The 26332-nt window shown below is 33.0% G+C and overlaps 2 protein-coding genes across 2 annotated transcripts; both read left to right on the top strand.

The window, feature by feature from the left end:
* The first annotated feature begins 2004 nt into the window (after window positions 1–2004).
* LOC132312596 (protein PSK SIMULATOR 1-like) lies at window positions 2005–4408 on the top strand. Its single transcript, XM_059811017.1, has one exon. It carries the CDS (start codon window positions 2143–2145, stop codon window positions 3784–3786), a length of 1644 nt encoding a protein of 547 aa, XP_059667000.1. The 5' UTR covers window positions 2005–2142; the 3' UTR covers window positions 3787–4408.
* A 12527-nt stretch (window positions 4409–16935) lies between these two features.
* On the top strand, window positions 16936–24787 carry LOC132312597 (protein TPX2-like). The gene is made up of 16 exons (XM_059811018.1): window positions 16936–17235; window positions 17898–18056; window positions 19688–19865; window positions 20039–20144; window positions 20837–20887; window positions 21106–21203; window positions 21296–21374; window positions 21506–21568; window positions 21709–21759; window positions 21957–21982; window positions 22427–22499; window positions 22731–22790; window positions 22910–22975; window positions 23095–23139; window positions 23221–23297; window positions 24267–24787. Exons 1-16 carry the CDS (start codon window positions 17064–17066, stop codon window positions 24283–24285), a joined length of 1323 nt encoding a protein of 440 aa, XP_059667001.1. The 5' UTR covers window positions 16936–17063; the 3' UTR covers window positions 24286–24787.
* The last annotated feature ends 1545 nt before the right edge of the window (window positions 24788–26332 follow it).

The following is a 26332-nucleotide window of genomic DNA, read 5'->3' on the forward strand; positions in this document are numbered from 1 at the left end:
TAGATGTTTGACCAACTGTCCACGGATCTAAAATTTGCGATTTAACCATTCATTAAGTGACAAATGTATAAATAAATCCAAGTAATAATAATACATCAAACAATATATTGGAAGGCTTCTTTTCCCAACAATTCTCGAAGATCTCTTTGTCCAAACAAGCATTGTCCATCTTCTCATACAACCCACTGCAAATTCCTCTGCCTCCGGGGCAATAACAATAAATAAAGAAAATAATACTCGAAATAACAAAGAGCTAGCCAAGTGAACAGATTCTAGACGTCAGAAAAAGTTTACCCTACCTTAGGGTATTTACTATGTTATTTTTCACCAATGACTAGTAATGTTCTTTTTTTAAAAAAACTTCATATTTCCTATGTATTAAGACAAAATAAGAGTTTAATTTTGTGTCTATTGAATGGGAATACTGCGTGTAAGTACCTCCGAAGTATTGTAAATTTTCTTTCTGTGGGATCTGGATAGAATTAGATATGCATAGTCCTATTTCGGTATCCGAAGAATTTTTTTATTTTGAATTCGTGACTTCTTAATCGCAATAAAATAATCTTATCGCGCCATAACCCGTCTTTAAAAAAATAAATCATTGTTTCTAAACCAAATCCCTATATCCTTTTAAAGTCATTAATGTTTGATTTTTTTTAAAAGAGAGATTTAATAGAACAGTGTCCATGAGATAATCATATAGATATATAAAAAAATGTGGCACACGTGCCATTAGTGCGTGTGTATGTATGTATGCATGCATACATATATATATATATATATAGAGAGAGAGAGAGAGAGAGAGAGAGAGAGAAGGGTGGGGGTGTGAATTATATTGATTGCTAAAAAAAGCACACTTGTATCAACGCATGGAAATGTAGGATGCCTGCCTCTGAAATTACCGACAAAGTAAACAAGCCTAATGTTTGCTGCCCTTCATTTGGTAGGCAAAAGGTAATAGTAAAATGGAACTTTGCATATCATTGACTGATACTCCAATATGTATCATCAATCTCTCTAGAAATGTCAAATATGTATCAATCTCTCTCTATCTCTATCTCTATCTCTATCTCTCTATCAACCCTTGTATTCATGATTCCAAATCCACCAACCCAACAACACTCTTTCCCACTAACCATGTGATGTGAATGAGTAAGTGGGGTTTCCCTATATTCCCCTTAACAATACAATCTTACTACCCAAATTTATTAGGGCTTCTTGATACTCACTTGTATTAATCAAGCTGGGTTTTCAACTTTTCATATATTAAACTTATATATGCCATTAGGGTTAGTGACGTTTAACTGTATTTAATTAACTATTTTAATGGCAATCCTTGTGATTTACATTAGGTTAGTTGAATCCGATCCCTTTTGGCCAATAAATCAATTAATACATACAAACAGACCAGCTAACAAGAGATAGTGATGGTTCAGAAAATCAGAAGGAAAAGCCAAAGATGATAGAATTGAATTGCTTCATCTTTGAAGAAAACAGAATCTTAGAAAAAAATTGTATGTGTGCTTCAAAACAGACGGAAAGGTACCGTTTACCAACTCAGAATATGTAAGTAATAGAGTAATAGAATAACGAAGAGAGTGTAGTGTATATATATACAAACACACACAGTCGACATTGCAAAAGTTCTGCAAGCAGTGGAACTTCAAACAGAAAATACAAAGTATCCAATTGATTGAAAACCCAACAAGTGCATGAAGTAACTCTTTTCTCCTCTTACCCATTTTAGCCACAAAAAAATAAAAAATAAAAAAAAATAATAAAAATCTCTTATTCTCCTCTATTTAGTGAAAAAAGAAAAATCATTTTACACGAGCTATACAACATACAAACAACACGATCCAAACACATGGGGATTCAAACCTCACGAATATGGGCACACCCGGTCAAGGAATTGCATGCTTTATTAACTAGGTCACTAGATAATTTTCAAAAATAAAAAATTAAATGTAAATAACGAATTATTTCTATATTCTACATTTGAATTGATTTTAATTAAATGTTCCTTTTAATTAGCGTCTAATTTCTGTGCTAACCGTTTGACTGGCGAGTAAAGACTGTGTGTGTTGCTGTTCACCTTTATGAATATGAATTTAAATCCTTTTCTGGTTAGAAGTATATGTAATGCTCTCAACATCCCACGAGCCTTACACCTGCAGCTTCAAACTCTCCTTTTTATCCTCATCTCTGCAACTCCACTCTTCAATTATTTCTCTCTCTCCACATCCCTTTGTTCCCTCAATCTCTCTCATCCAACCCATCACTCATCAACTCCAAAGAATTGCATTAACTTTCTCTTCCCAAAAATATTTTTGCATTGGGCTTAATTCTTTATATATCCCTACACCAAATTCAATGGCTCTTGAAACATTATTAATCAAGGTGAAGAAAGTCATATCTCACCGTTTTGATGCAGTACTCACCACAGCACCAAAGCCACAAATGGCCAAGAAATCTAAAGTTGATGTTTTAGCCTTTGAAATCGCCGGAATCATGTCGAAGCTATTGCATCTATGGCAATCCCTCTCCGATAAAAACATAATTCGCCTCCATAACGAGTCCATCTCCCTTGAGGGAGTTCAAAAGATTGTATCCAACGACGAAGCTTTCTTGCTCGGCCTAGCATGCGCAGAGATGGTGGAAAATGCGAGGCTCGTAGCAAAGTCCGTGTCCAGGATTAGTAAACGGTCCGTGGACACGAATCTCCGGTCCTTTGATCGCTTGTTCGATGAGTTTGCAAACACGGCTCGCGATCCTCACCATTGGGTTTTGAGTTGGAAGGAAATGGAAGCAAAGAACAAGAAAATGGACTGGTTTGTCACCATAACCGCCACCCTTCATCGCGAGATGGATGAGCTTTCGATCATGGAAAATGGTTTGAGGAAAGCACTACAGTGTAGTGAACACGAATCTGCTTCGATCAAAGAACAGAAGATCATTGATCTACAGCAGAAGATTTTGTGGCAAAGACAAGAAGTTAAGGATCTAAAAGACCGATCTCTTTGGAGTCGAAGCTTTGACACTGTGACTATGTTGCTTGCTAGATCAATCTTCACTGTTCTGGCAAGGATCAAGCTTGTATTTGGGGTTGGACATGGATATCCAGCTTCCCTACCGCGTAGTCTCTCAGCTTCAGCCACTGTCCACCCTACTGATCATCAAAACCCTAATTCATGCAACTTCGTATCAGGGCAGTTGATCAAGAGCTCTGAGCTTCAAGAAATGAAGGATTTTGCGAATGGGTTCTTCGACATGAACACGAAGGCACTAAAGCCGCCTTCGAGTACCTTAGGTGCTGCAGCTCTTGCTCTACATTATGCAAACTTGATCATTGTGATGGAGAAGATGATAAGGTCACCACAATTGGTCGGCGTCGATGCTAGGGATGATCTTTACTCCATGTTGCCAAGTAGTGTAAGATCATGTTTGAGGACTAGGTTGAGAGGGGTAGGGTTTTCGGCTAGTGATCCGGTTTTGGCCGGAGAGTGGAGGGATGCTTTGGGGAAGATATTGGGGTGGTTGTCACCTTTGGCACATAACATGATAAAGTGGCAAAATGAAAGGAGCTTGGAACAGCAGAATTTGATGCCCAAAGCAAATGTTCTTCTCTTGCAAACACTCTATTTCGCAAACAAAGAGAAGACCGAGGCAGCCATTACTGAGCTATTGGTTGGTCTGAACTACATCTGGAGGTTCGAAAGAGAGATGAATGCTAAAACTTTGTTTGAATGCACCAATGGGTTTTGGAATTTGCAGAATTCTAGCTGATTAGAGGTTTTGTTTCTTATTTTTCATAATTTTTTTTTTTTCCTTTGTTTCTTATACTATGTTATATTTGAAATTCAACTCAGCTTCAGCTTCAGATCACTTGTGAGGGTTCGATTGTTTTGTTTGTAACCCTGATCTGATTCATCTAAATATTGTATTATGTATATGATTTGAGTTAAATTGCAGAACAGTTTTTCGGCTTTTAATTACAAAATATAGATACAGTCATAAACTATGAAGATTCAGGAGACACTCTCAATTTTGAGGAAGTGAGTATAGTTTTAGGTTTGTTATGAATGAATGAAGATAATCTTTATTGGTTTTTAATGTAAGATATATGTAAAACTAATTATAGCAGTTGGATTGTATGTTGCGGCATAACTTCGAGCAGGTGTGTCCATATTTGAATCTCTTATGGTTAATTTTTTTTTTTCTTCATATGGGAAGTGAATGATGGGAGGTTTTTTTTTAAGATTAGAGACTTTAGAACAGTTTTTAAAATCGTTGAAGGAGAAATCAGTCTCATTAAGTCACTCAAAGTATCTTTTTTCTTGTAAAGCTTAATTAGTGTTCTTGACCGTTACCCTTAATTAACTATTAGAAACTTGGATTCTAGTTGGGTGAGTATGAAAAGATATTAATCCTTCTCTTATATCTGGCGAGGCCATATGGATTCACTTGGCTGTCTCCACTCTTAGCTTGTGCAGAAACACAATAGGGGGGCCCTTGCAATTATTATATGAAAATAATGTATAAAGACATCTGATATATAAAAGTACTAGAAGATAATGAGAAGCCATGCCCTTCTAATTGTACTTTAGCCCCCACCTTTTATTTTCGATTTATTTCCCCTCAAAGCAACATATATACTATATGTATATATATATACTCCGTACATATAAACACATACGAGATGATACATCTATAAGATAATATGAGAGAGAGCTTTCTCTCTCTTTGGTAGGGTAGAAATGTTCAAGTCATATTATAGGCAAATGGTAGGTGTGTGAGTTTCTCCTCGAGGTTAAAAAAAAGGGGTAAATTATGCGGACCTCCTGTATAATTTAAAAAATTACTCTAACCTCTCTTGTAAGGCAAATTTTGTTACACTGTACATTGGGCCATTAATTGGGTTGTGTGAAGAAAAGTTTGTTACAAAAAAGGCAAACAAGACCAAAATTTAGCGGCCCGTGCCCACCAAGATTATGCCAGTTTATGTGATCATATGGCTACTTCATCAACTAAGTTTGTTGCTTGGATGCTTGCTCATTTTTGTAATATTTAAAACTTCTTGCTCATCGATCTGCTAGTGTTTTTTTTTTTTTTTTTGGGTTAAATATAACTGTTCATAAAAGAGAGAAACTGTACAAAAAGCATGGGCATACCCCATGGACCTAAAAAACTGGCCTCAAGCCCAAAGGCCCAATACAAGACTATTAGAAGGAGTCCATAGTCCATACAACACAAGGCCTTGGGGTGCTGACCTAATCAACTAACCTACCTGCAATTTTAATGTGGCGGCATCAACAAGATGCAAGACACGGGTTCAAACATTGGGCTATTTGAAAGAAAAGGGGTTCTTGTCCGTGTCAAAGGAGGAGGACCTTGGAAGATTCCATTTCTTGAGCGCTTTTGTCCGTAAAACTGTCAAAAGATTTGATGTCAATAAAAAGGCATCTCAGATCTTTGGTGTCACGTTATTTATTAGGTCACTTCCATACTACAGAACATTGGATGAAAATCCGACTTGTAATATACCGATATATATATTTGTATTTGCCACTTCATACCAAAGTAAAATTATACCAAGTAACTAAGAAGTATCATCACAAAATCCGAATGCATTTATGACAAATAACACTAAAATCTGATTACTAAACGAAAAAAAAAAAGAGAACAATCTTTCATAAAATTGAAAAATTACAATACTATATTAATAAAATTAAGAAGATCGACCTATCTTAGGCACAAACTATCAAAACATGAAAAAACAATTTCTTATTGCAAGTACGTTCATATCCTCTCCTCCAACTAATCTTTGTTCCAATAAAGATTAAGCAGTCTGCTTGACCGTTATACCCTAATTAGCTATTAGAAACTTGGATTGTAGTTGGGTGGAGTATATGTGTAATAATGTAAACATATTAATCATTCTATTATGGTACGTGTAGGCTCCATATGGATTCCACTTGGCCCTATACAATAGGGGCCCTTGCAATTATTATTTGAAAATAATGTATAAAGAAACATAAAAGTACTGTAGAAGATAATGAGCAATATGCCCGTGTAATTGTACTTCAGCCCCAACATTATTTTTATTTTTATTTTTATTTTTTAATTTTTTTTTTCAATGCCGTTTATATATGAGTTGATGAATCTATTGACATGAAAGAAAGACACTTCTCTCTCTCTTGTATGGGAAGCAGGTTACTAACATTGAGTCAAGTGTCTGTCACAAATACTGGTTACCCTTTCGTTTTGATTATTGGACTCGAACACGGCACTTTCTAAAAAACTGAACGCTCCGCTAATTAAGTCATTAGACAATGCATATACATATAAAATTTAACAAGTAATTAAGAAATAACCTTCACAAAAGAAAAGCGATAAGTACTAGTGATGAAATGGCTGCATGAGGTAAGGCCACGTTCATAACTAAAATTTTGAAAAACAATTTCTTCTCTCTCATAGATTCAGTCAGTACCACTGTTTCAAAAACTTTAATACAATCAAACCCATTGACTCAATTAAAAACTTCAATTTCATGTTGATCGAGTACCATGCCCCTTTTTTTTTAGTCAAGGGATCACACACTTATTTGCCTACCAAGACTCAAGCACTCAACTTTCTATTTGGAAGTGAGAAGCTTATACCATTATAATGTAACGATTTTTATTCGATGCTCTAGTGTTATTAAATAGCCTTAAATTTTAGTTGAAGTTACATAAACACAGTTTATAGATAGTATTGTCATTGTGCTGCGAAGATATGCATAGTGGCTCATCTCTTTTTGTGTTGGGGGCCATTGCCACACCATAAGATGGTACCTATAATTTTATCATTTATAAGTATAAATCTCATGCTCAACAATGTCTTCTTTTCTGCTGATTTTGCCAAGTATGTTCCTTTGACTGCGATTTCGTTAGATAGTAAAACAATATTCATATCTCTATTGGCAATTATCTTTCAGAACTCTGAGGGATTGGTTTAGTTGGAAAAGACTTGCGCCCTAAAGCTTTAGCTATCAAGTTTGATTTCTCTTAGTCAAGCAATTCCTTTGAGACCACGACTGCAAGCATAGTCCGAGTCTTATCCGATCTGTGTGAGAATCGCCTTACACTAGTCTTATAAGTTATAAGTTAGTCAGAATAAAGCCCCGAACACTTTGATTATTGAAAAAACAAATTATCTTCGCACTAAACTTAACGAGAGAAAATGAACACACAATGTGTTTACACTCTCTCATGGCAGACATATTTGGGGCCAAGCTGAAGCCCAACAGGGCCAAGACCAAGCCCAAGCCCAAGCCCAAGCCCAAGATTGGACTTGGAGCCATTAAAGACTGTCAGGCCAAGACTCAGTAGTCCACACACATTGAAAAATGACCTTTGGATCAATAGAAAATTCAAATCCACCAACACGGTATCGGAATTAATTGTAACATTACGCTTAATGTGCATGGTTTAGTACCTTTTTATAGTTTAGTACCTTTTTATAGTTTAGACTTTCGGAGACATAACCACTCCAACTTTGTTGCTGATTATAGCGATATTGGGCAAAGAATTGGAAACCGGCTGCTCCAATGGCCTATCCATTTTGTGGGCTCCAAAATTTGGTTCTTCAAACAGGTCGCCAAAAAGGGCGAACCGGGAGGCGATTCTAGGCTCAATTATGTGGGCCTATTTTTGTTTTTTGTTTTTTTTTTTAAATTTTTTTTAATTCAAGCTCAGAACATTGTACCCGCCCATAACACTGTTTCTAAGGACATGTTTGGCTAAAATAAAAGTTAAAAATCAGATTTTTGACTTATTTTGGTTAAACCTGTCAATGGAGCAAATCCTGATCCGGATCCGATCCAAATCCGAACCGATTAGTCGGATATAGATTGAACAAAAAATTCGATAACCCGGTTACGATCTGAATCCGATAATTCGTTAGCGTAATAAATCGGATATGGATTATGCTGATCCGATCCGATAAAAATCCGATCCGATCCGATTGAAATTATATATATAAATAATTATATATATAATTATTTATCAATAATTTTATATATATACTCCTATTAGAATTGTATTAAAGGTAACCCAAAAATTCAAAATAATAATAATGTTATATATAAATATTGTGGTGTTTTCCTCCATATGCGAATAAATCTCTTAGTACATATGCCAATAAAATTATACTCTTTATAATTATATATGTTAGTAAATATTATTTTAATCCGATTTCGAATCCGATCCGTTCCGAGTCCAAGCTAAATAAGATATGGATTGGGACATTCAATCTGAGAACCCGTTAGTGATCCGAATCTGATAATCCGTTTGCTTAACAAATAGGATATGGATTTGATTGATCCGATCCGAATCCGATCCATTGACAGGCCTAATTTTGGTCTTTCTTTTTTTTCCCTTCAAATTAATTGAATCAAAAGAGCCGTTAGGCACTGTTTGGCTGACACAAACAGTGCCTTAAAGGCTTTTTTGGGTAAAAAAAAAAAAGTTTTAAAAATTTGAAAAAAGTGATTTTATTTTCTTTTCAAAATTTTCAACGTTCCTATTGACATTATAGCTGTTTTAGGTAGTATTTGGCTGACCCAAATAATGCCTTAACTGCTATATTGGCTAACCAAACAAAATTTTTTTTTATTTGTTTTCCCTAACAAATTGAAATTTATTTTAAAATATAATTTTTTTATTAAAAAAAATGTGTCTTTGTTTTTACTAAAAATTAATAAATCAAATGATATTAGATATTGTATTGTTTACAAGATCTCCTACACACTGGCTAAATAATTTAATTAACAAATAATTTAATTATAGACGTTAGGAAAAAGTTAATAAATAAATTTTATTTTAAAATTTAAAAATATTAAAATCTTAATATTTTTGGAAAGTGAAAATGCACCATTGGAGTATATGCAATAGCTAAAATTTGGAAACTCTAAAACGCTGACGTGACTAAGGAAAATACAGATGTGACATATGAAAAATGCAGATGTGATAAATTTGAAGAGCTTAAATTCGGAGAGCCCATTAGAGATGCTCTTAAAATTAGTCATTTGCTTTAATGATAATACCAATGCCCTTCATCCATTGGAAAAAAGTTGTGTTAAAGAAATTAGAGCTAGTCAATGTTATATTCTCGTGGGTTTATAAAATGAGTTCCAACTAATAAAATGGTCAAATTGAATTAAATTATCTTGACTTGTAGGGTGTTTGTAGTAAATTCCTTTTTAATTATTTTTATTAAAAAAACTCATCCAATGAATTAAGGTGGGTTATTTTTTGATTTATTGCCAAAAATATCCCCACCAAATTAAGGGGAGTTTTATGCAACTCGCTCAATTATATATAATATAATATAAATAATGTAATAAATAATATTAATTTTTATTACTCCCTCTTCCTAATTTAATTGTCCAGTGTCCACCTTTCTTGTTTTGACCTTCTCAAAATAATTGTTCCATTTGAAAAATCATATAAGATAAATTTATTTTTTCATGATCTCTCTAAGGTACAATAATATATTTCTCAGATTGATAAGATTGTCCACCCACACAAAGGAGGAACTAGTAATGGGCTAACATGGGCTATATCCCAGGTCCAATTGAAAAAAAAAATTTATTACTATTAATTTTATAAGTCTATATACTATTCTTTTTTTTCGTATCAGCCCAGCCTAATCCATTAGATTTCTATAAATAAAAGGAGTTATAAAATTTATAAAGACTAAGCCTCAAATATAAGCAAACCCACGAACTATGGACAAATTAATCACAAACTAAACCATAATAAAACATAACAGGGCCTAACCCAGTAAATAAAACACATTGTTAGTCTACGGAAAAAGACCTAAACTCTTCGTGTGTAAGGCGGGTGGATGGATATCATGCATTATTATTGTTAATCCAGTAAAATATTGAATTTTATTTTTGTTAAAAAAAAGGGGAGGGGGGGCTTTGTTGATGATTTCTTTCTTGTTAGATTGGGTAATTTATTATATAATGGATTAATAACTAGTCAAGGGCGAGGCACATAGGTCTGACTTTCTAATGTGAATTTATTGATAATGAACATATATATTTTGTATTCTTGTAAGTGTCTGTTTTAATACTTGTATGAAACAGATTTCAGTGGATTCTTGACTTTGAAAAAACGTTAGAGTTTGAAAGTATAAATGTGTTAGAAGGTTGTAGATTATTGGGTCTAATTAAATGACTAATGCATGAGAATTTTGTATTTAAAGTATAAATGACACACTAAGTAATCATGGATTTAATTATTTTTAGCCCCCCTTACTTTGCAATCCTAGCTCCGCCCCTGCACTTGCACCACCCACAACAATTGACACGAAGCAATATTCGGATCGAGACAGTGGTTTGAATTGGCATCCCACTCGCCAATTCAATGTGTATATATATATATATATGCTTGCCATTGAGTGATGATGTCCCATGGATGGTGAGAAAAAGATAGTAGTGTAGAGAGCTAGGGCACGAATGTTCGAAAGGGTGCAAGAGAGAAGGAAAACAAACAGGGCTGAATAGGTGATTACAAAACGCTATTTATCCGAATGAAGGTGGGTGGATCCGAGTTCATTGCCTTTATTTATTAATTTCGTGATTTTGTAATTAAAAAATATGTGTGAATTCGTGAGGGAGCAATTACTCGTCCGTGAATAGATAAATATTTTTCATACTCTATTAGATCAGTACTATACAGTAATTATTAACATGTAGTTAAAAAAGAAATTAAATAATCATTTTTGATTGTCAATTATTTAGTTTTATACTTTTATGTATTTTTTTTTTTTTTTTTTTTTTTTTGGCAATTATAAAGTAAACACGCACCCATCTCGTACACTTGACCTCTCATTTGGGAGGACTTGTCCAACTGCGAGGGGATGCAGTTGGATGAAGCCATGGAACACCAATGACCTTTCTTCTTCTTGGTTTTTTTTAGAAAGCACACCCATGCGGAGGTTCGAAGATCAGACTTTCCTTTTGAGGATAAGGTTCTGTACTAGCTGAACTATTACCCATTTGATTACATCTTGACTTGTCCATTAGACAGAGTCCCTAGAGCCAGAAGGAGTTCTTGTCCCTTTCCATTTCTATTTCGTATTTTTCTAGAGAGAGTCGGGGTTTTGAGATGAGGGTAAGCTATGAAGGGAGAGGGGTAACGCGTTTTCGAGGCAGAACAAGAAGATTCAACGGTCAGGATGACAGCCCAGTGAACAATAAATAGATTGCTTTCACTAGCTCGAGGCAAGTTAATTTGTGAGACCTGCGAAGTGAACTCTGGCTCCAGTTTGAAAGGTCAGTAAGTAAAACCAACAAAATAATTGTAAAAACAGTATATTTCTCTTCAAAGATGATCCGGAGAAGCACATTATGAAATACCAACCTACGAATTAATTGTGTCCACCAAATCAATAGATCAAGTATATTCTCATCATAACCCATAAAACATAAATGAGACCTTGTGGTGGGATTGAAGTGCAGGCAATGATCTCATTTAGAGATGGCAAATTCTCCATTCCCGTTGGGTTCCCTTCCCGCCCCGTTTATAATGGGAATGGGAACTTTTTTATGTAAATGGGAATGGGGATGGAAGTAAATTTTGCAAACCCGGCGGGGGCGGGGGCGGGGGCAGGGATGGGATAAACCCGCCCCGTTTAAGTATTAAATTACTAATGTACCTTTACATTTAATAATTTATTACTAAATTAGATTTATTATATATGTGAAAATAAGAAAAAATTATGTTTTTTTTTTAAAAAATAATATATGTTAATCGAGGCCAGGGATGGGGATAAGAGGTAGGGGGCAGGGGCGGGTATGGGGGTGGTGGTGAAATTTTAAACAGGGATGGAGGCGGGGATTAGGATTGAAAAATTCAGCGGGAATGGGGATGGGGCGGGGATGGGGATAAGAGGTCGGGGGCAGGGGCGGGTATCGGGGTGGTGGTGAAATTTTAAGCTGGGATGGGGGCGGGGATGGGGATTGGAAAATTCAGCGGGGAGGATTAGAGAAGGATTTGCTTGGTTTAGGGTACGAGTTAAGAAGTTCATCACATTCTATTTTTAACATATTTCAGTCTATCAATATAAAATAAACAATTTGATTGAGGCAAGTAAGAGACTTTTAGTATTATTGGAGAACGGATAGAAAATAACATTTACTACATTATTATAAAATAATAATAATTATTAATTCAATAATTTCAGGAATCTAAGTTCAAATTCAGAAACTAATCTATTATTTTTTATTCTAAACAGTTTTTCTTAAACTAGTTGTGCATCCCTTCTTTCAGAGTTGAGTATCTTTACAAATTCGCAATATGCAACCTCTCTGTTAGTGATTCCTAGGCAGATTCCCATTTCAATCCCACTACATTTACCTGCTAATCCCAATACCACATTAGATTTAGGAGTTGAAAAAAATGGCTTCTTTAATAGGAGATTAAAGAATTGAAAAAAATCTTCTCTGATCGAGGAGACAATAAGATGTAACATTGTTGAACCGAATGACAATATGCAATATTCCTAAACCTTATCATGCGGTTCTTGCTCGGTTTGAAGCATGTCTCCTCCCTCTTAGTCCCTCGCTATGAGGGAGCTTCTTGCTCACAAATAAGATCCTCACCTATTTATAATCATCCAATCTGCTAAAATCTTATGTTGTTCTATAACATTGTCCTAATTATTTATTTACACTCTAGAAAATTCTACTATTCTAAAATATTATACAAATATTTACAAATTTTTTTAATATTACAGAATCTTCCAACTCAACTCGAAAGTTCACTCTTTACACAAATAGGGAGGGTGAGATTAAAGTTCATTTGGTTGGATAGAACCCGTAAAAAATAAAAAAAAAAAATAGATTTGTTAAAAAATGAGTATATATTTATGGTTTGAATGCCAAAAAAAATTAAAACCACCTAATTATATCAAAAATATATTTATGGTTTGAATGCCAGTAAAGAATGTTTGCTCTTGCTTCATATCTGAACGTAACATATATATACCACCATATTCTTATTCCATTAAATTGTATTACCAGATTCTTATTTCATTAAATCTTATTCAAGAAAAAAAGAAGATAGAAATCCTTCAAGAAAATTTTATTTATTTATATATATATCTCATTATTAATAATTACAGTTGTTTTTTAACTGGCACATACTTAATACATGTAAAATGAAAAAAGGAATTAACTGAAAATGCTGTACAGTGCTACACTATCTAGAATTAATGGTGTACAGCACAATAGTACCTTATCTATAATTTATTAAGATAAGTTAGCAAGAAAGTTTGTAGGTTAGCTTGTTTAGTATACTGATGGGATTTGAGGATTTGAACATTGGGAAAAAAAAAAAAAAAAAAAAAAAAAAAAACATTCGCCATGCGCGACTGTGGTTTTACAGTCGTTTGTCCTATTAGTATAAGAATCAAATCCTATTAAATGCATTAAATACATTAATTACTTAAGTTTCTAATGTGGTTTTACGATCGTTTGTCTTATTAGTATAAGATTCAAATCCTATTAAATGCATTAATTACTTAAGTTTTTATTTTAGTGAAACTCTACAAACATTAGATAAATATACACTTTTAAATTATTCAACCTTTCTTCTTCTCTCTTCTTTTAATCTATCCATATGAAAATGTGTGCGTGTTTTATATATATATATATACATACATACATACGTACATACATACATACATACGTGTATATTTCTTTTTACAACTATCTTGGTAAATGAATTATTTGTTTTTTTTTAAAAAATCCATTTAAAGAAGGATAGTTGTAAAAATAAAAACAAAAAGAACACACACACATGTATATATATAACTAAAAAGAAATATACACGTGTGTGTGTGTGTGTGTGTATATATATATATATAACTAATTTTGTATTTTTTAAAAATTTCAGAATCTATCTTGTATATGGATTCTTTTCTTATTCTTTTTTATTATTATTATTATTTTTTCTTTTCCCGATTTTGTTCTAGCTCTTTTTTTTTATTATTATTATTTTTTCTTTTCCGGATTTTGTTCCAGCTCTTTTTTTTTCTTCAAAATCCAACTCTTGAGAATGGATTATCCTAACTATAGTTTTTTTTTTCCTTTTTCAGAATTCATTCACAGCAGTAATTATTATACACACACACACTTACACATTTCCATATATATATATACACGCGCGCGCGCACACACATTTTCATATGGATAGAAAGGTTAGATAATTTAAAAGAGTATATTTGTCTAAAAAAAATAATGTTTGTAGAATTCCACTAAAATAAAAACTTAAATAATTAATGTATTTAATGGGATCTGATTCCTATACTAATAAGACAAACGACTGTAAGGCAACTGTGATTAGCAAAACCAAAAAATAAAAAAACACCACATGCCATACCACTCGACTATCATGCTACCTGCTCTTATCAAGAATAAATATTAATAATTTTTCCTTCAATTATAGACTGCAAGAGACAAAAACTTGCTCCAAAGCATAGGCCACAATTTGTAGGTGGACAAGCTTCCAATCAGAAGGGTAAGAACCTCCGCAATAATATCCTTTAAATAAGGATTTAAACTAAGAAAAATAAGACTTAAAAAAAAAAAAAAAAAAAAAAAAGTACTCCGTCCGTTCATATTAGACGTTCATGTTTAAAAATTAAAATTTTTAAAGAGACAAACAATTAATGCATTATCCCTTTTAAAATGGAGATAGTGAACTATTAATATGAGATAGAAGTAGTAACTATTACATCTTTCTTATATTAATTGTCCAATTTTGATAGTATAACTTTTAAAAGGGACATGCAATTACTACATTGTTCCATTTTAAAATTACTGAGTTGTCATTTTAAATTTAAATATATATAGCGCTAAGTTTAAAAGATTTTAAAAAAATTAAAGGGCATGAAAACTTAACATTTATTTAATTTTACTTTTCAAATGATACATCTAATTTGGAACATTAAAAAAAAAAAAAAAAATTGTAAATGGATGAATAATATTGGACTAGAGAGTCAGATGAACAAATTATTTAGAAATACCATGTAATTATATATGTATATATATACACACTTGGAGGTAATTTGTAATTTTTTATTTATTATTTATGGGTGAGTAATTTTTTTGTTTTGTTCTCAGCTTCCATGTTTCTGAAGTTGGAAATGCAGGAGCGTCTTCACTTAACTTATTAGCAATTAGACGAGATGAGATGCCTTTTTAGTAAGATACAAGAAATAAGACGGTAAGGAGAAGGTCGCACCTTCGTTCGATAACTTTTACTACACAACAGGACAGAACGTCCGGATTGCAGTGATTCTTCCTAGTTTCGGTAAGGTCACCCCCGGGTACTCTGAAAAAGACATTTCTTTCCTAAAAAAACAAACAGAATATGGTCTTTCCCAAAACTAGATTTGTCGCTGTTTGGTTTGAATTTCAAAACATACTCCTACAGGATTCTTTTCTTTTTCATGTGTCAAATAGCAAAAGCAATCTTTTCTAAAAAAAAAATTATTACAATTTTTGGTTGCCTATATATCCAAGAAAATATACTTAGTCGAGTTTCTAGAGATTCGGCCAATTTTGAAAAGTGTAAGTTAAAAAAAAAAAATTTCATTGGATATTTGATTAGCATAAAACATTATTTAGACCATGGCTTACATGCCCGTGAGTGAGTTGATAAGAATATTATGGATAAGTTAAATTGATCTTCGGTAAATTAATTTAATCCCTTTCGAGATTTGACAAATTACATATAAATAAATCAGTCAACGTTTTATTACTTTAATTTTTTCTACACCCGTTTGTTAGAAAGTAACTTCAAGTGTAAAATTAATAATACCCTTATTTTATAACAACATATTAAATTACATTTTATATAAAGGAAGGACAAAATCATTATTTAATAAAATATGGTTAAGAAGTATGCCGAAAAGAAAACTCTAGGGCCTAGTGTTACGCATAAATGAAATGGAATGGAATGAAATAGTCATTCTCATTATATTATTTGGTTGTAAATATGAAATAATATAGAAATGAAATGGTAATCACCATTTCAAATAGTGGTGGTGAAAAGCGATAGAGGTGGAAGACTATGGTGGTGGCGTCGGCGACGATGAAAGACAATGGTGGCTAAAGGTGGTGGCAGAAGGCAGTGGTTAGGGTGGTGGTAGGTCCAGGGGTGTCGTTGAATACACGCGCCAAATTTTCAACAAAATCAAAGCAAAAAATGTTGACAATGTTTCCGTATATAATTTATCCAAATTTAAATAAAATAAGTGTAATTTACCTTTAAAATAAAGACCAACTCCATCACAAGAGTACTACTCATTTTTATAATTTTGAACAAGGTTAGATTTGCATTCTAATTTTGCACTAAGTATGACAATTTACCTGATCCTTTAAATAATTGAATAACATAATTTTCTTAAAATTAGAGTACAACAGTGCCTTGAAGACTCAAGACATAATTGTGGCGCGAGTATTTTTGAAAAATAATTACTGTCATTTTATTAACAAAAGAAACAAGTGTAAGGATACCAAAATAGAATGTCAATGTGATTCCTCTTCTTGTAATAGAGAATTCATTTCATATAATTCAAAAAGTATCCAAAATTAGATGCTTTATAGTTTCTTAACTCTATTCAAAGAATAGTTGTTTGGATTTTTTTTTCTATTTTCCGAAAGAAAGTCCATAATAATCTTTCCACTTAAATCTAAACATGGAGGGTATTATGGTCAAACAATAAAATGACAGCGCTAATATTCTAACAATTTCGGAAACCGGTCCCACAACTTTCAAATTTCAGTGTCCCAACTCCAAGCCTCGGCGCTATATAACGACTCAAAACGGAATCTATGTATATTTATGTTGTATTCGTTCTTTCTTTCCGCGTTTTACCTGCAACCAAACGGAAAATTTCGCCCTTCACTGCGATAACAACTAGGGTTTTGGAGAGAGAAAATCAACACTTAAATGTCATACTCTCGATTCTTCTATTTTCGAGAACAGGCATTGTAGAGAGAAATGGACGAAGATATGGAGGATTCCATTGACGAATTTTTTGTGGATTCAGAAATTGATCCAGACTACGAGTTTGACGCTGCTCGGTTCTTCGATTTCTCTAGGCCGGAATCGCATTCAGAGGCTGACGAAGCCGAGCGCTGGTTTGAATCGGTTGGAAGTTATCCGCCTTCACGTAAGCAACCATGATTTTCTTTTAAAAAACACAATAAGTAACTATCTTTTGATTGAGAATACATCAAATTGAAAGTTTTTGTATTTATTTTCGATGTCTGTATATTTTTCATGACGAATTTGGATAATTTGGATGATTATTTGATTTCTTATTAATTTTAGTTGAATTAGAATCACTTGTGGATTTGAAAGAAAGATATGAATTTTTTTTTATACCAGAATTCATAGTTGAATGGTAGTTAACATATATTCATTTCATATTAAAAATGCTGTGTCCCATTTATTTTATACAATTGTTATTCCTTCATATGCGCTTATAAGTACATGTATATATTTTTCTTTATTATTTTAACAAATATATTCCTTTCATACTAAAAGTGCTGTATCCCATTTATTCTATTCAATTCAGAATAGAAAGTTGACATTGTTTCCTAGTCTTACTACTTGTCTTGTGCTTCTTTTCGTTCTTCACTGGTTACTATTTTTTTCGTTTAAATTATAATTACAGTTACATGGAAGTGCTATCGATTCAAATTCAGAAATTTTCAGTCAGTTGTCCATCATTTGTCATATTTTTCTAGTTAACATTTGCCGGTCATAGTTTTTGATCTGTCCATGAAATTGCCTCACTCTATTTTTCCTGCTTTTCTTTTGAAATCGTAGCTTTGGTAATAAAGTTGGATTGGAGAAAAGTCATACATGCAGAAAATGCAAGTGCCTCTCCAGAATCAAAAGATGGCGACAACATGAATTTTAGCAGTAACATCTCAGATTCCGACATGGGGAGTGAAGCTTCTTTTGTAATTGGTGAAAGTAACAAAGGTATGCTTTATTTAATTATCCATAAATAATTATTACTATAATGATACCATGATTTTCAATGCAAGTACAGAGTGCATTCCTATAGTAGAAGTGATGGTGAGTCGATAGATTTATCTGTATTCTTGATATGCATCATCTGGTGAATAAAATTACAGTTTGAAATAGGGCGAAATGATGCTATGGTATCATTGTGGTACCAATTATGTGTTGAATGTATTTAAAATTGTAATCTGAATTTAGGTTGCAATTATAACTACTGAGCTTTGTGGAAAACTAGATTTAGTTCATTAAGATATAAGAATTTTAATGGTATCAAGTTCCTGACCTCAATTCAAGTTATGAAAGACAGTGCCATATCTTAATTGAAGCTTTAGTTGTGGTGCGAGGGTTTATGGTGAGTTGGTTTGTTCTAAATAGGTTTTTTCAGGTCTTGTCTTCCTACATGTTGATCAGTATGGATTTTGTTTGAACAATAAAGGTCTTAGCAGTATGTGAACTGACTAAAATATACAATGTTATAACTTCATTATATATGTTTGTGTGTGTGTTTTTTTTTTTTTTATAAATAAATTCGCTATTCTGTTACTTTGAAGAATCCTGCTGTAATCTCCCTATGGACAGCCTGCTAATCAGGTGTCTACATCGTGAGTTCTTTCTCTCTGTGGATTAGCCTCAGTATTGGCATAAAATTTGGCAAGAATCTCCTTTGAAAAGATAGTCTTGCGGTGAGGATATCCTCTATTGATATAAAACATACCTGACATTAGATAAAAAGTTTGATGTATCTGAATTATAAATCATACCTGACATAATCTCTAAACCTCGGGTAATGCACTTATGTTACTGTTCCTTCACTATAACTATTAGCTAAAGTATTTTGATGGCCCCTCCATAAGTTGGTTTGGTAAGCACCCAATATATCTGCAATCATAACCAAGAAATTTTTGAACAATTTCTTACCAGTCTTGTCTTTGTTGCCTTGGTAGTCCAGCAGTATTTTGTTCTGATTATGTACATTGAATTAGCAACTATAGTCTTGATGAGCCAAATGAGGCAGTTCTAATTACATCAGAAACTCTTTCAGAGTCTCATTAGAGGTTGTTCTTTGACCGCCATTTTCTGGAGATCTTTGTCCAACTTCTTCTAATAAAGTCAAACCACAAGTTCTTACAGAAATCATACCCGACATCAGATAAGAATTTTTTTTTAACTGTCCATGCAACTGCAGAGTTAAAATAGATATTTCTTCCAAGGATCGGTGTATGCCCCTTTATTTAATTATGAGCTTGAAATATGTTTTGCTTATAGATAATGAGAGAACCAACCTATGGACAGGCAATATGCCAAAAGTTGAAGATGGGTTGAAAGCATATTTTGAAGCCACTTTCTTTTCTTTTATAGTGCATGGGGTCTGGGATCAAAATTTGTTTTTGTCTTGAATGAAGGGATTTAACAAATGTATGTTCCCCAACAAATAAAACATATGTGTTCGCATTCTGGTGCATCCATTCTGCTTTATATAGAATAGTCACTTGATTAGCTGTGATCACATTGGATTCTTTTAAAGAAAGTTTTCTCATGTTTCTTATGTTTTTTCCCCTCTTCTCTAACTTTGTATAGCTTGTTACCAGTTCTCACTTCAGGACTACCATCTCATAATGACAAGGCTCAAGATACTCCAAAAGCTAAAACAAAGTCTGTAGCCAAATTATTCAAACCAAGGAGTTCAACTTTGATGAAGCCTACAGCAAGTCATTTGGCCAAGCTAAGTGGAACCCGAGAAGTGTCTTCCAGACAACTTTTGGGAAGGTATTTGTTATTATATCTAACTGGGATTTTGAGTTGTGATAGTTGGTAGTTGGGCTCTGAATTCTTGATCTACATTACAATTTAAATCAAGTTATAGTTCATTTTTTAGATTTTATTTTTCCTGGTTCTTGACCCATATTTCTTCTATATATTTTGTCGTTTTCAACTGCCAGGTTTCAGAAGTCATTAGTTACAATAGACAGAAGTTCGCAGAATCTTCCCGGGGTTGAAAGTGATGCTACCAAAAGGCAAAAGCTAGAGAGTGGTTACTTGCGTAAGGTGCACCAAATTTAATTATTCTTTTTTATGGTGTATTTAACATTATAGTGCATATTTTGGTGACATTCAGTCTTGTTATATGCATTTGAAAAGTAACTTCAATTTAAAAACAGCGCTTATGTCAATGTTTTGAAAGATTTTATGCTTTATTTACTAATAATCAAGTTGCTATTGCCTTTGAAATTTCTGTCTATTCCATCTACTTCCCAAAAACAGATACCAACTGGAAAGTTGAAATTGTGCTGATAAGTGTTAAGTGTATTTTTTTTAACCTGTGTTAAGTGTGTTTTAAGGTTTATTTCCGATGACAAGTATATGAACATAGGGGAGTGAGAAGAATAAGAGTAGGAATTTGCTGATTTTTTATATCCAACATGAAATCGCTTTTATGGTGAACCTGAATCTCGTGGCCAGAGAAACTCAATATTATTTTAATTTCATTAATTGGAAATGCGAAACCTGTTTTTTGATTCTTCCACTTCTTATCTAGGAATGCATGCATTGGACTCAATGTCATCTCACATAGACTTGATCTTTCATAAAAGTGCATGCAACTGTGTGTACATGATCTGGTAATGCTAAAATTTTGTGTTATGCCAAGAGTGCTTTTATCTGTACAAGTCAAATCCAGTTTTTACTGTCGATCTGTCATACCAGCTGCTTATATATATATTTTTTATGTTCGAAACCAGGTTGCTCATCTGAAGCACCAAACTTTGTTGTTACACAAGGTACCTAGAAAAGTAAGCTATCTACCTCGGGATGTAAAAATACGTCACAAAGATCAATATATACCTTCTAGATGATATATTTTCAATTATCCTTATATTGTTTAATACAGAAGCAATAAGTGGATGGTTTCCAATTTCCACATATTTATGGATATTAACCATTCTTTTGGATTTCCATTTCTTCTTTTCTTCATTTAAAAAAAAAAAAAAAAAAAAAAAAAAAAAAACAGGTTGGACCTATTGAAGCTAACTCAGTTTATCGTAGACTGAAAGGCACTGTACCAAAGGAACCTGACTTGGAAACAGCACATAGGGCACAAAGACATGGGTACATTCACTTTTTTTTCAGTCTTTGTTAGTATATTCTATGTCTTGCAGTTTAGATAGCATGATTTGTAAGGCTAGTGTATGTAATTTCAGGTCCAGGAATAATTCAAAGTCAGGTGAACTTCCAAAATCAGATGTCTATACCTTCAAAGCACGACCCTTGAACAGAAAAGTTGGTATTTGCAGTTAATGGAAACGTCCTGTCTTGAATCTTAGTGGAACTGTGATTTAATAAGAGGTTGACAGTTTATATAGTGTTTATAACATTTTCTCTTCTAAGACAATGTCTTTTCGGTTCATCAGATTCTTAAGGCTCCTTCACTTCCCCTTCACAAAAGGAGAGTACCACAATTGCCGGAGTTTCAAGTAAATAGTCAAAACTTGTTCATATGCCTTTTTTGGTAGTAGTAATTTCTTAGAAGCATTGTGGTACACCATTTCACCAGAGTAACAAGTCTTCTGTACAGTGTTTTGACTGTCTTTCCCTTTATTATATTACTCTTTAGGTGTTCAACTTAAAGACTTCAGAAAGGGCGGTGCAACACTTATTTGCTAAAGTAGGTCATTAAATTTGTTAATATGTGTTGGATATATATATATATATATATATATATATATTCTCATTTTCTGTTTCTCTGTTGATATGCTTAGCCCCCCTCCCTCCTTTTCTCGCTCTCTGTTTATTTATTATTTCTTTGTAAAACATGTTTAGTATGCACTTTGTATTGATTATGCTCTAATTTTGTGAACACAGGCACAATATGAGACAAGCTCCAGAAGGTAATAGTTTTCGACTTTCAACCTCTTTGACCTTAAAGCTAAACATTCATATTGCATTTCTTTTCCAGCATCACTAGTACAATTGTGTTCAATAATATATTTATGAATGGTTTTCCTATCTCCATTTTGCTGCTTGCATAGAGCAAGGTTTGGTGAAATAATTTTTCTTCTGTTTCTATTTCTACATCTGTTTCTTCCACACTTTCTTTCCTCCCTTCCATTTTGGAGGTTTCTTTTAGTTTCAAATGTCCAAGACTAGAAGTGTCATTTTCTTAAGTGGTAAACAATTACACATTTAAATTTTAATATCAGCTTGTAGTAAGGAGTGCACTCCACTGCCCAGATTTTTCCTGATGCAGTTGTCTCATTTGAAGCTTCTTATAATATATCACCGTTTAGATGATTGTGGCTGGTTCATACATACTGACACCTCTGTTTTTTCAGACTAAACACTGAAGATGCCTTCAAGCAGGAAAAATGTGAAATATGTCACAAAGCTAGCCCTCTTAGTAAGAAGGTGAACTTTCGACTTGTATGAACCTCTTTGGGTTTTAGTGGCAACACCATGAAGCTGTATTGTGTTTGATACAGAAATTCTAAATTCAAAGAGGAGATGTTAGTCAGGATTTTATACAGGAAATCACATGTTTAATGGATATCTTCTTATAAATGTTTGATGCTTATTTTATTTATTTATTTATTTTACACTAATTATACTTTTTAATTTTCCATCATTTCCTTATCACAGGATTTTAAGTTTCCACTTGATAAGAGGTTGCAAAATCCACCAATAGAATTATTTACTAAGGTAATGCATACATCTAGGTCCATCTATGTTCTTCTACCCAGGAACTAAGTTTTTTATTCTCTTAACCAGCAATATTCTCATCTCATTCTGACAAGTAAAGTTCTAAATCTATTTGCCAGCTTTCTCTCAAGTCAGAGCTCAAGTCTAATGCATTATCTCAGCCAAAACCGCACATGTCCACCAAGGTTAGTTCCTTGAAATGTTTTACTGTAGAATGCAGAAAACCCTTTTTTTATTATTTTTTTTTATGTTTTTCTGAATTCAGCCATCTTACGCTAATACTATGTGTATTGCTTGATTATAGGGCTCAAAAGAAAATGTACCAGGTTCCTTTCAACAAAATTATTGGGTATGATAGTGTTGCACTTCTTTCTATTTTCATTTTCAGTTTCACTAGTGATTGGTTCTGCGTGCAAACCTCAAAATGCAGAGATATGGGATAAATCATAATCAATGTGGGAGCGACTTGAAGAACCCTGAAATCGGACCCCTATCTAACGTTAACAGGTAGCATTGCATATTGATAACAGCCATTTGAAGAAGATAGTCATCTATATATTTCACATTTATATTTGTGAGAAACAATCACACTTGCCTGAATCTATATGACCCATGTTTTTGATATAGTTAAATCTTGTGCGGTTAAATTAGAGAGTTTACAACTTTCCAGCTTCCCAACTACCACCTATAATTTACTTCATCTAATCTTTCATAGATAACTATGAAGTTCAGTTTTACTCTTTGTTCTTGTCCATGATACATCAAAATAACATGTTGTAATGTCATTCCTTTGGGACATAACTTGTCTGTTCTTTCTTAGTGTTTCTCAGGAGACGTTGGAGTTGATGCAATTTTCATAGGAATTTATGAAAGGCAATCTTTTATCTCTAAAAAAAAAAACCAGTTTCAAATTTGTGCCTCAAAGGGTTCAATAATTTGGCAATGTAAACAGAATTGTGATTGTTATTAGCAATTTGTGGTATCAACTTGCATTGAGGCCACCATTTGAGATTAAATGCCAAATGCTCTCGAGGCATTCTTCCATTCATTCTGAAGCTGCAGTGTCTTAAGTTGCTAATCAATTGAAAAAAAAACAAGGCCTTAGTTTCATGTGCTAAAGTGCTTAAATAGACTCTGTCATTTTCAAAGCACTAGCATGCATTTGTTTGAAATGTTACAATTTTCAACTTCTGGGATGTACATATCAAACATAGATTCATAGCGTTGTTAATGAGTTGATTGTTATAGCTTGCAAAGATCGTTTTAGGAATTCATCTGCTGATTTTTTAATTTCTTACATCTGTTCATGATGATGCCTCCAACTTTTACAATTGCTCATGCCCATTTCACAATGGATCAATTTGGGCCTTTAAATGCTATATGGAAAGCGTGCCCTTCTATTTTTCTGTATTGTCTTGACAATTTTTAGATACGACTCTTGGAAGTCTTGATTTATTAGATCTAATTATGGCACAGGAGCATGGACATCCATTGACTGTAAGAGGAAGAAGTTGTTTAAATGATACTGTCAATTTATTGAGTTTCCGCAGTCAGAAAGACTTGACAAGGTAGCAGCTCTTGATTTCTGGATTCAAGTCTTGTGGAAGCTTGTTCCTGCCCTCTGAATTGAGGTTCTGCCATAGAGCAAGCTCTCAGCTGTTTTTTATTCTGAAAATGGTGGCCATATATTAATTGAAATCTAGACAGGTTAGCACTGTACAGCACTAGGATTCTTCAAAAGATCAGTTAGTTGTTCTTAGAGTGTTTTTCTTTTTTTTTTCTTTTTTCTTTTTTTTTTTTTAAAAGGGGTCATGTACCATGTGAATAGTCTTTTTGAATTTAGAATTTGTTTTCATCGGACCCTTGTGAGAATTATAGTATATATAACCAATAAATTCATCTTCGTATTATGTATTTAGTCCCTTCAGTGATCTAGATTCTGTGTATTTCTTGTTAATCACCATTGTGGAATTGAGCCCACCACTATCACTTATACAGAGTTTTATTTCAAAACTATCTAGAATGCAATGCATTTTCTTCGTCAGGATAAATGTGTCTCTCCCAACCAATTACTCAATCCTGAACCACTCATCCTTCGTGTTGTTAACCAATACATCATCACTCAATCAAACCCGGCGGTACCTTCAACAAGGAGTCATCCGCCAAAAATGAAAAATTCAACTCATCTTTTGAGTTCTGTGCATATATGGTCTATTATCTTGATGTTCTTACGTATTATTATGGATTCAATCCTGTTTGCTGCTTTATTTTGAAATAGGGACAAAAATGGTATCCCGACATAATTTGATTAGCATAAATTATTTGGTCAAACAATATCAGAAGTGAGACGTGGTATTATTCAGTACTATTATATGGTTAAACAATAACTTATTTGGATTACTATTATTCACACCAACAAGAAAACGCGTGAATTATGTGGGCATGCGCATGAATTTGATCACCATGTGTGTAGGTCGTCGAGAGTTATATCTGACTTTTGATACACGATCAATATGCAACCAGTTGAACGTTAGATCTGAATTTTGATATAGAATCAACGTACAACCGGTTGAAAGTTAGATTTGAGTTTAATGATCATACAACCAGTTAAAAGTTATATATGGGTTTTATAAAGTCTTTAATGGTCATGCAACTAGTTGAAAGTTAGATAAGAGTTTTATAAAGTCTTTTAACGGTCATTTACTAATTAAGATGTCATCTTGCAGCTCGTGCTTGATCTTTAATGGTTGTACAACTAGTTGAAAGTTAAATATGAGTTTTATAAAGTCTTTAATAGTCATACAACCAGTTGAAGAGAGTTAAAAGGGACAAAAAATAACTTTTCTAGTTTAGGGGACTTTAAAATAATAAATATTGAACGATTTATTTGTATGTAATTTGCCCAAACTTCAAAAAAGGTAAGTGTAATTTACTCTTGAATTTTTAGCCAACTTATTAGAGATTTCTTTCTCCTTTTCATATTACACTATGGTCTGTCATCCACGACATATTACCAAAATTTTAACAAGGACATTGTATTTTTCAGCCTCTATTTCATGACGTGATCAAAGACGGGGCATACGAGTTTAAGAGACGTTAAAAAAAGTCATGATTTTAGGTTATTTATCCAAATTTCAGGTTTCATGTTTTTATGTTAAATTAACGTGTATTCAAAATAGGCCATAAGCTATTTTTTATTTTTTATTTTTTTTCCTGGCCATAAACTAAAATCACAAAGCAGGAATTCTTGCAGGTTTTGAAAATATTCCAATAGATTTTTTTAACATTAGAGTTTATTTGTTTTAATTGATACTTGTTTAATCATATGTCCTATTTGTGATTTTTTTTTTTTTTATCTGACGAAAGTAGCATCCCAATTGAGGCACAAATATAAGGGAAAACTACAATAATTAAATATACATTAGAAACTATTATTTAGGTCTAAAATACCTTCCAAACTTTTATTCCAAAATACTAAAAAATAACCCTCATAAATTAAATAATTCTTTTGATTTATGAAACTTAGAAAAATAAGTTTTTGA

This window comes from Cornus florida, unplaced genomic scaffold (genome assembly GCF_030987335.1).
Source record: "Cornus florida cultivar Cherokee Brave unplaced genomic scaffold, ASM3098733v1 CherokeeBrave_3.0.0_Hap2_Chr06, whole genome shotgun sequence".
NCBI classification, from domain to species: domain Eukaryota; kingdom Viridiplantae; phylum Streptophyta; class Magnoliopsida; order Cornales; family Cornaceae; genus Cornus; species Cornus florida.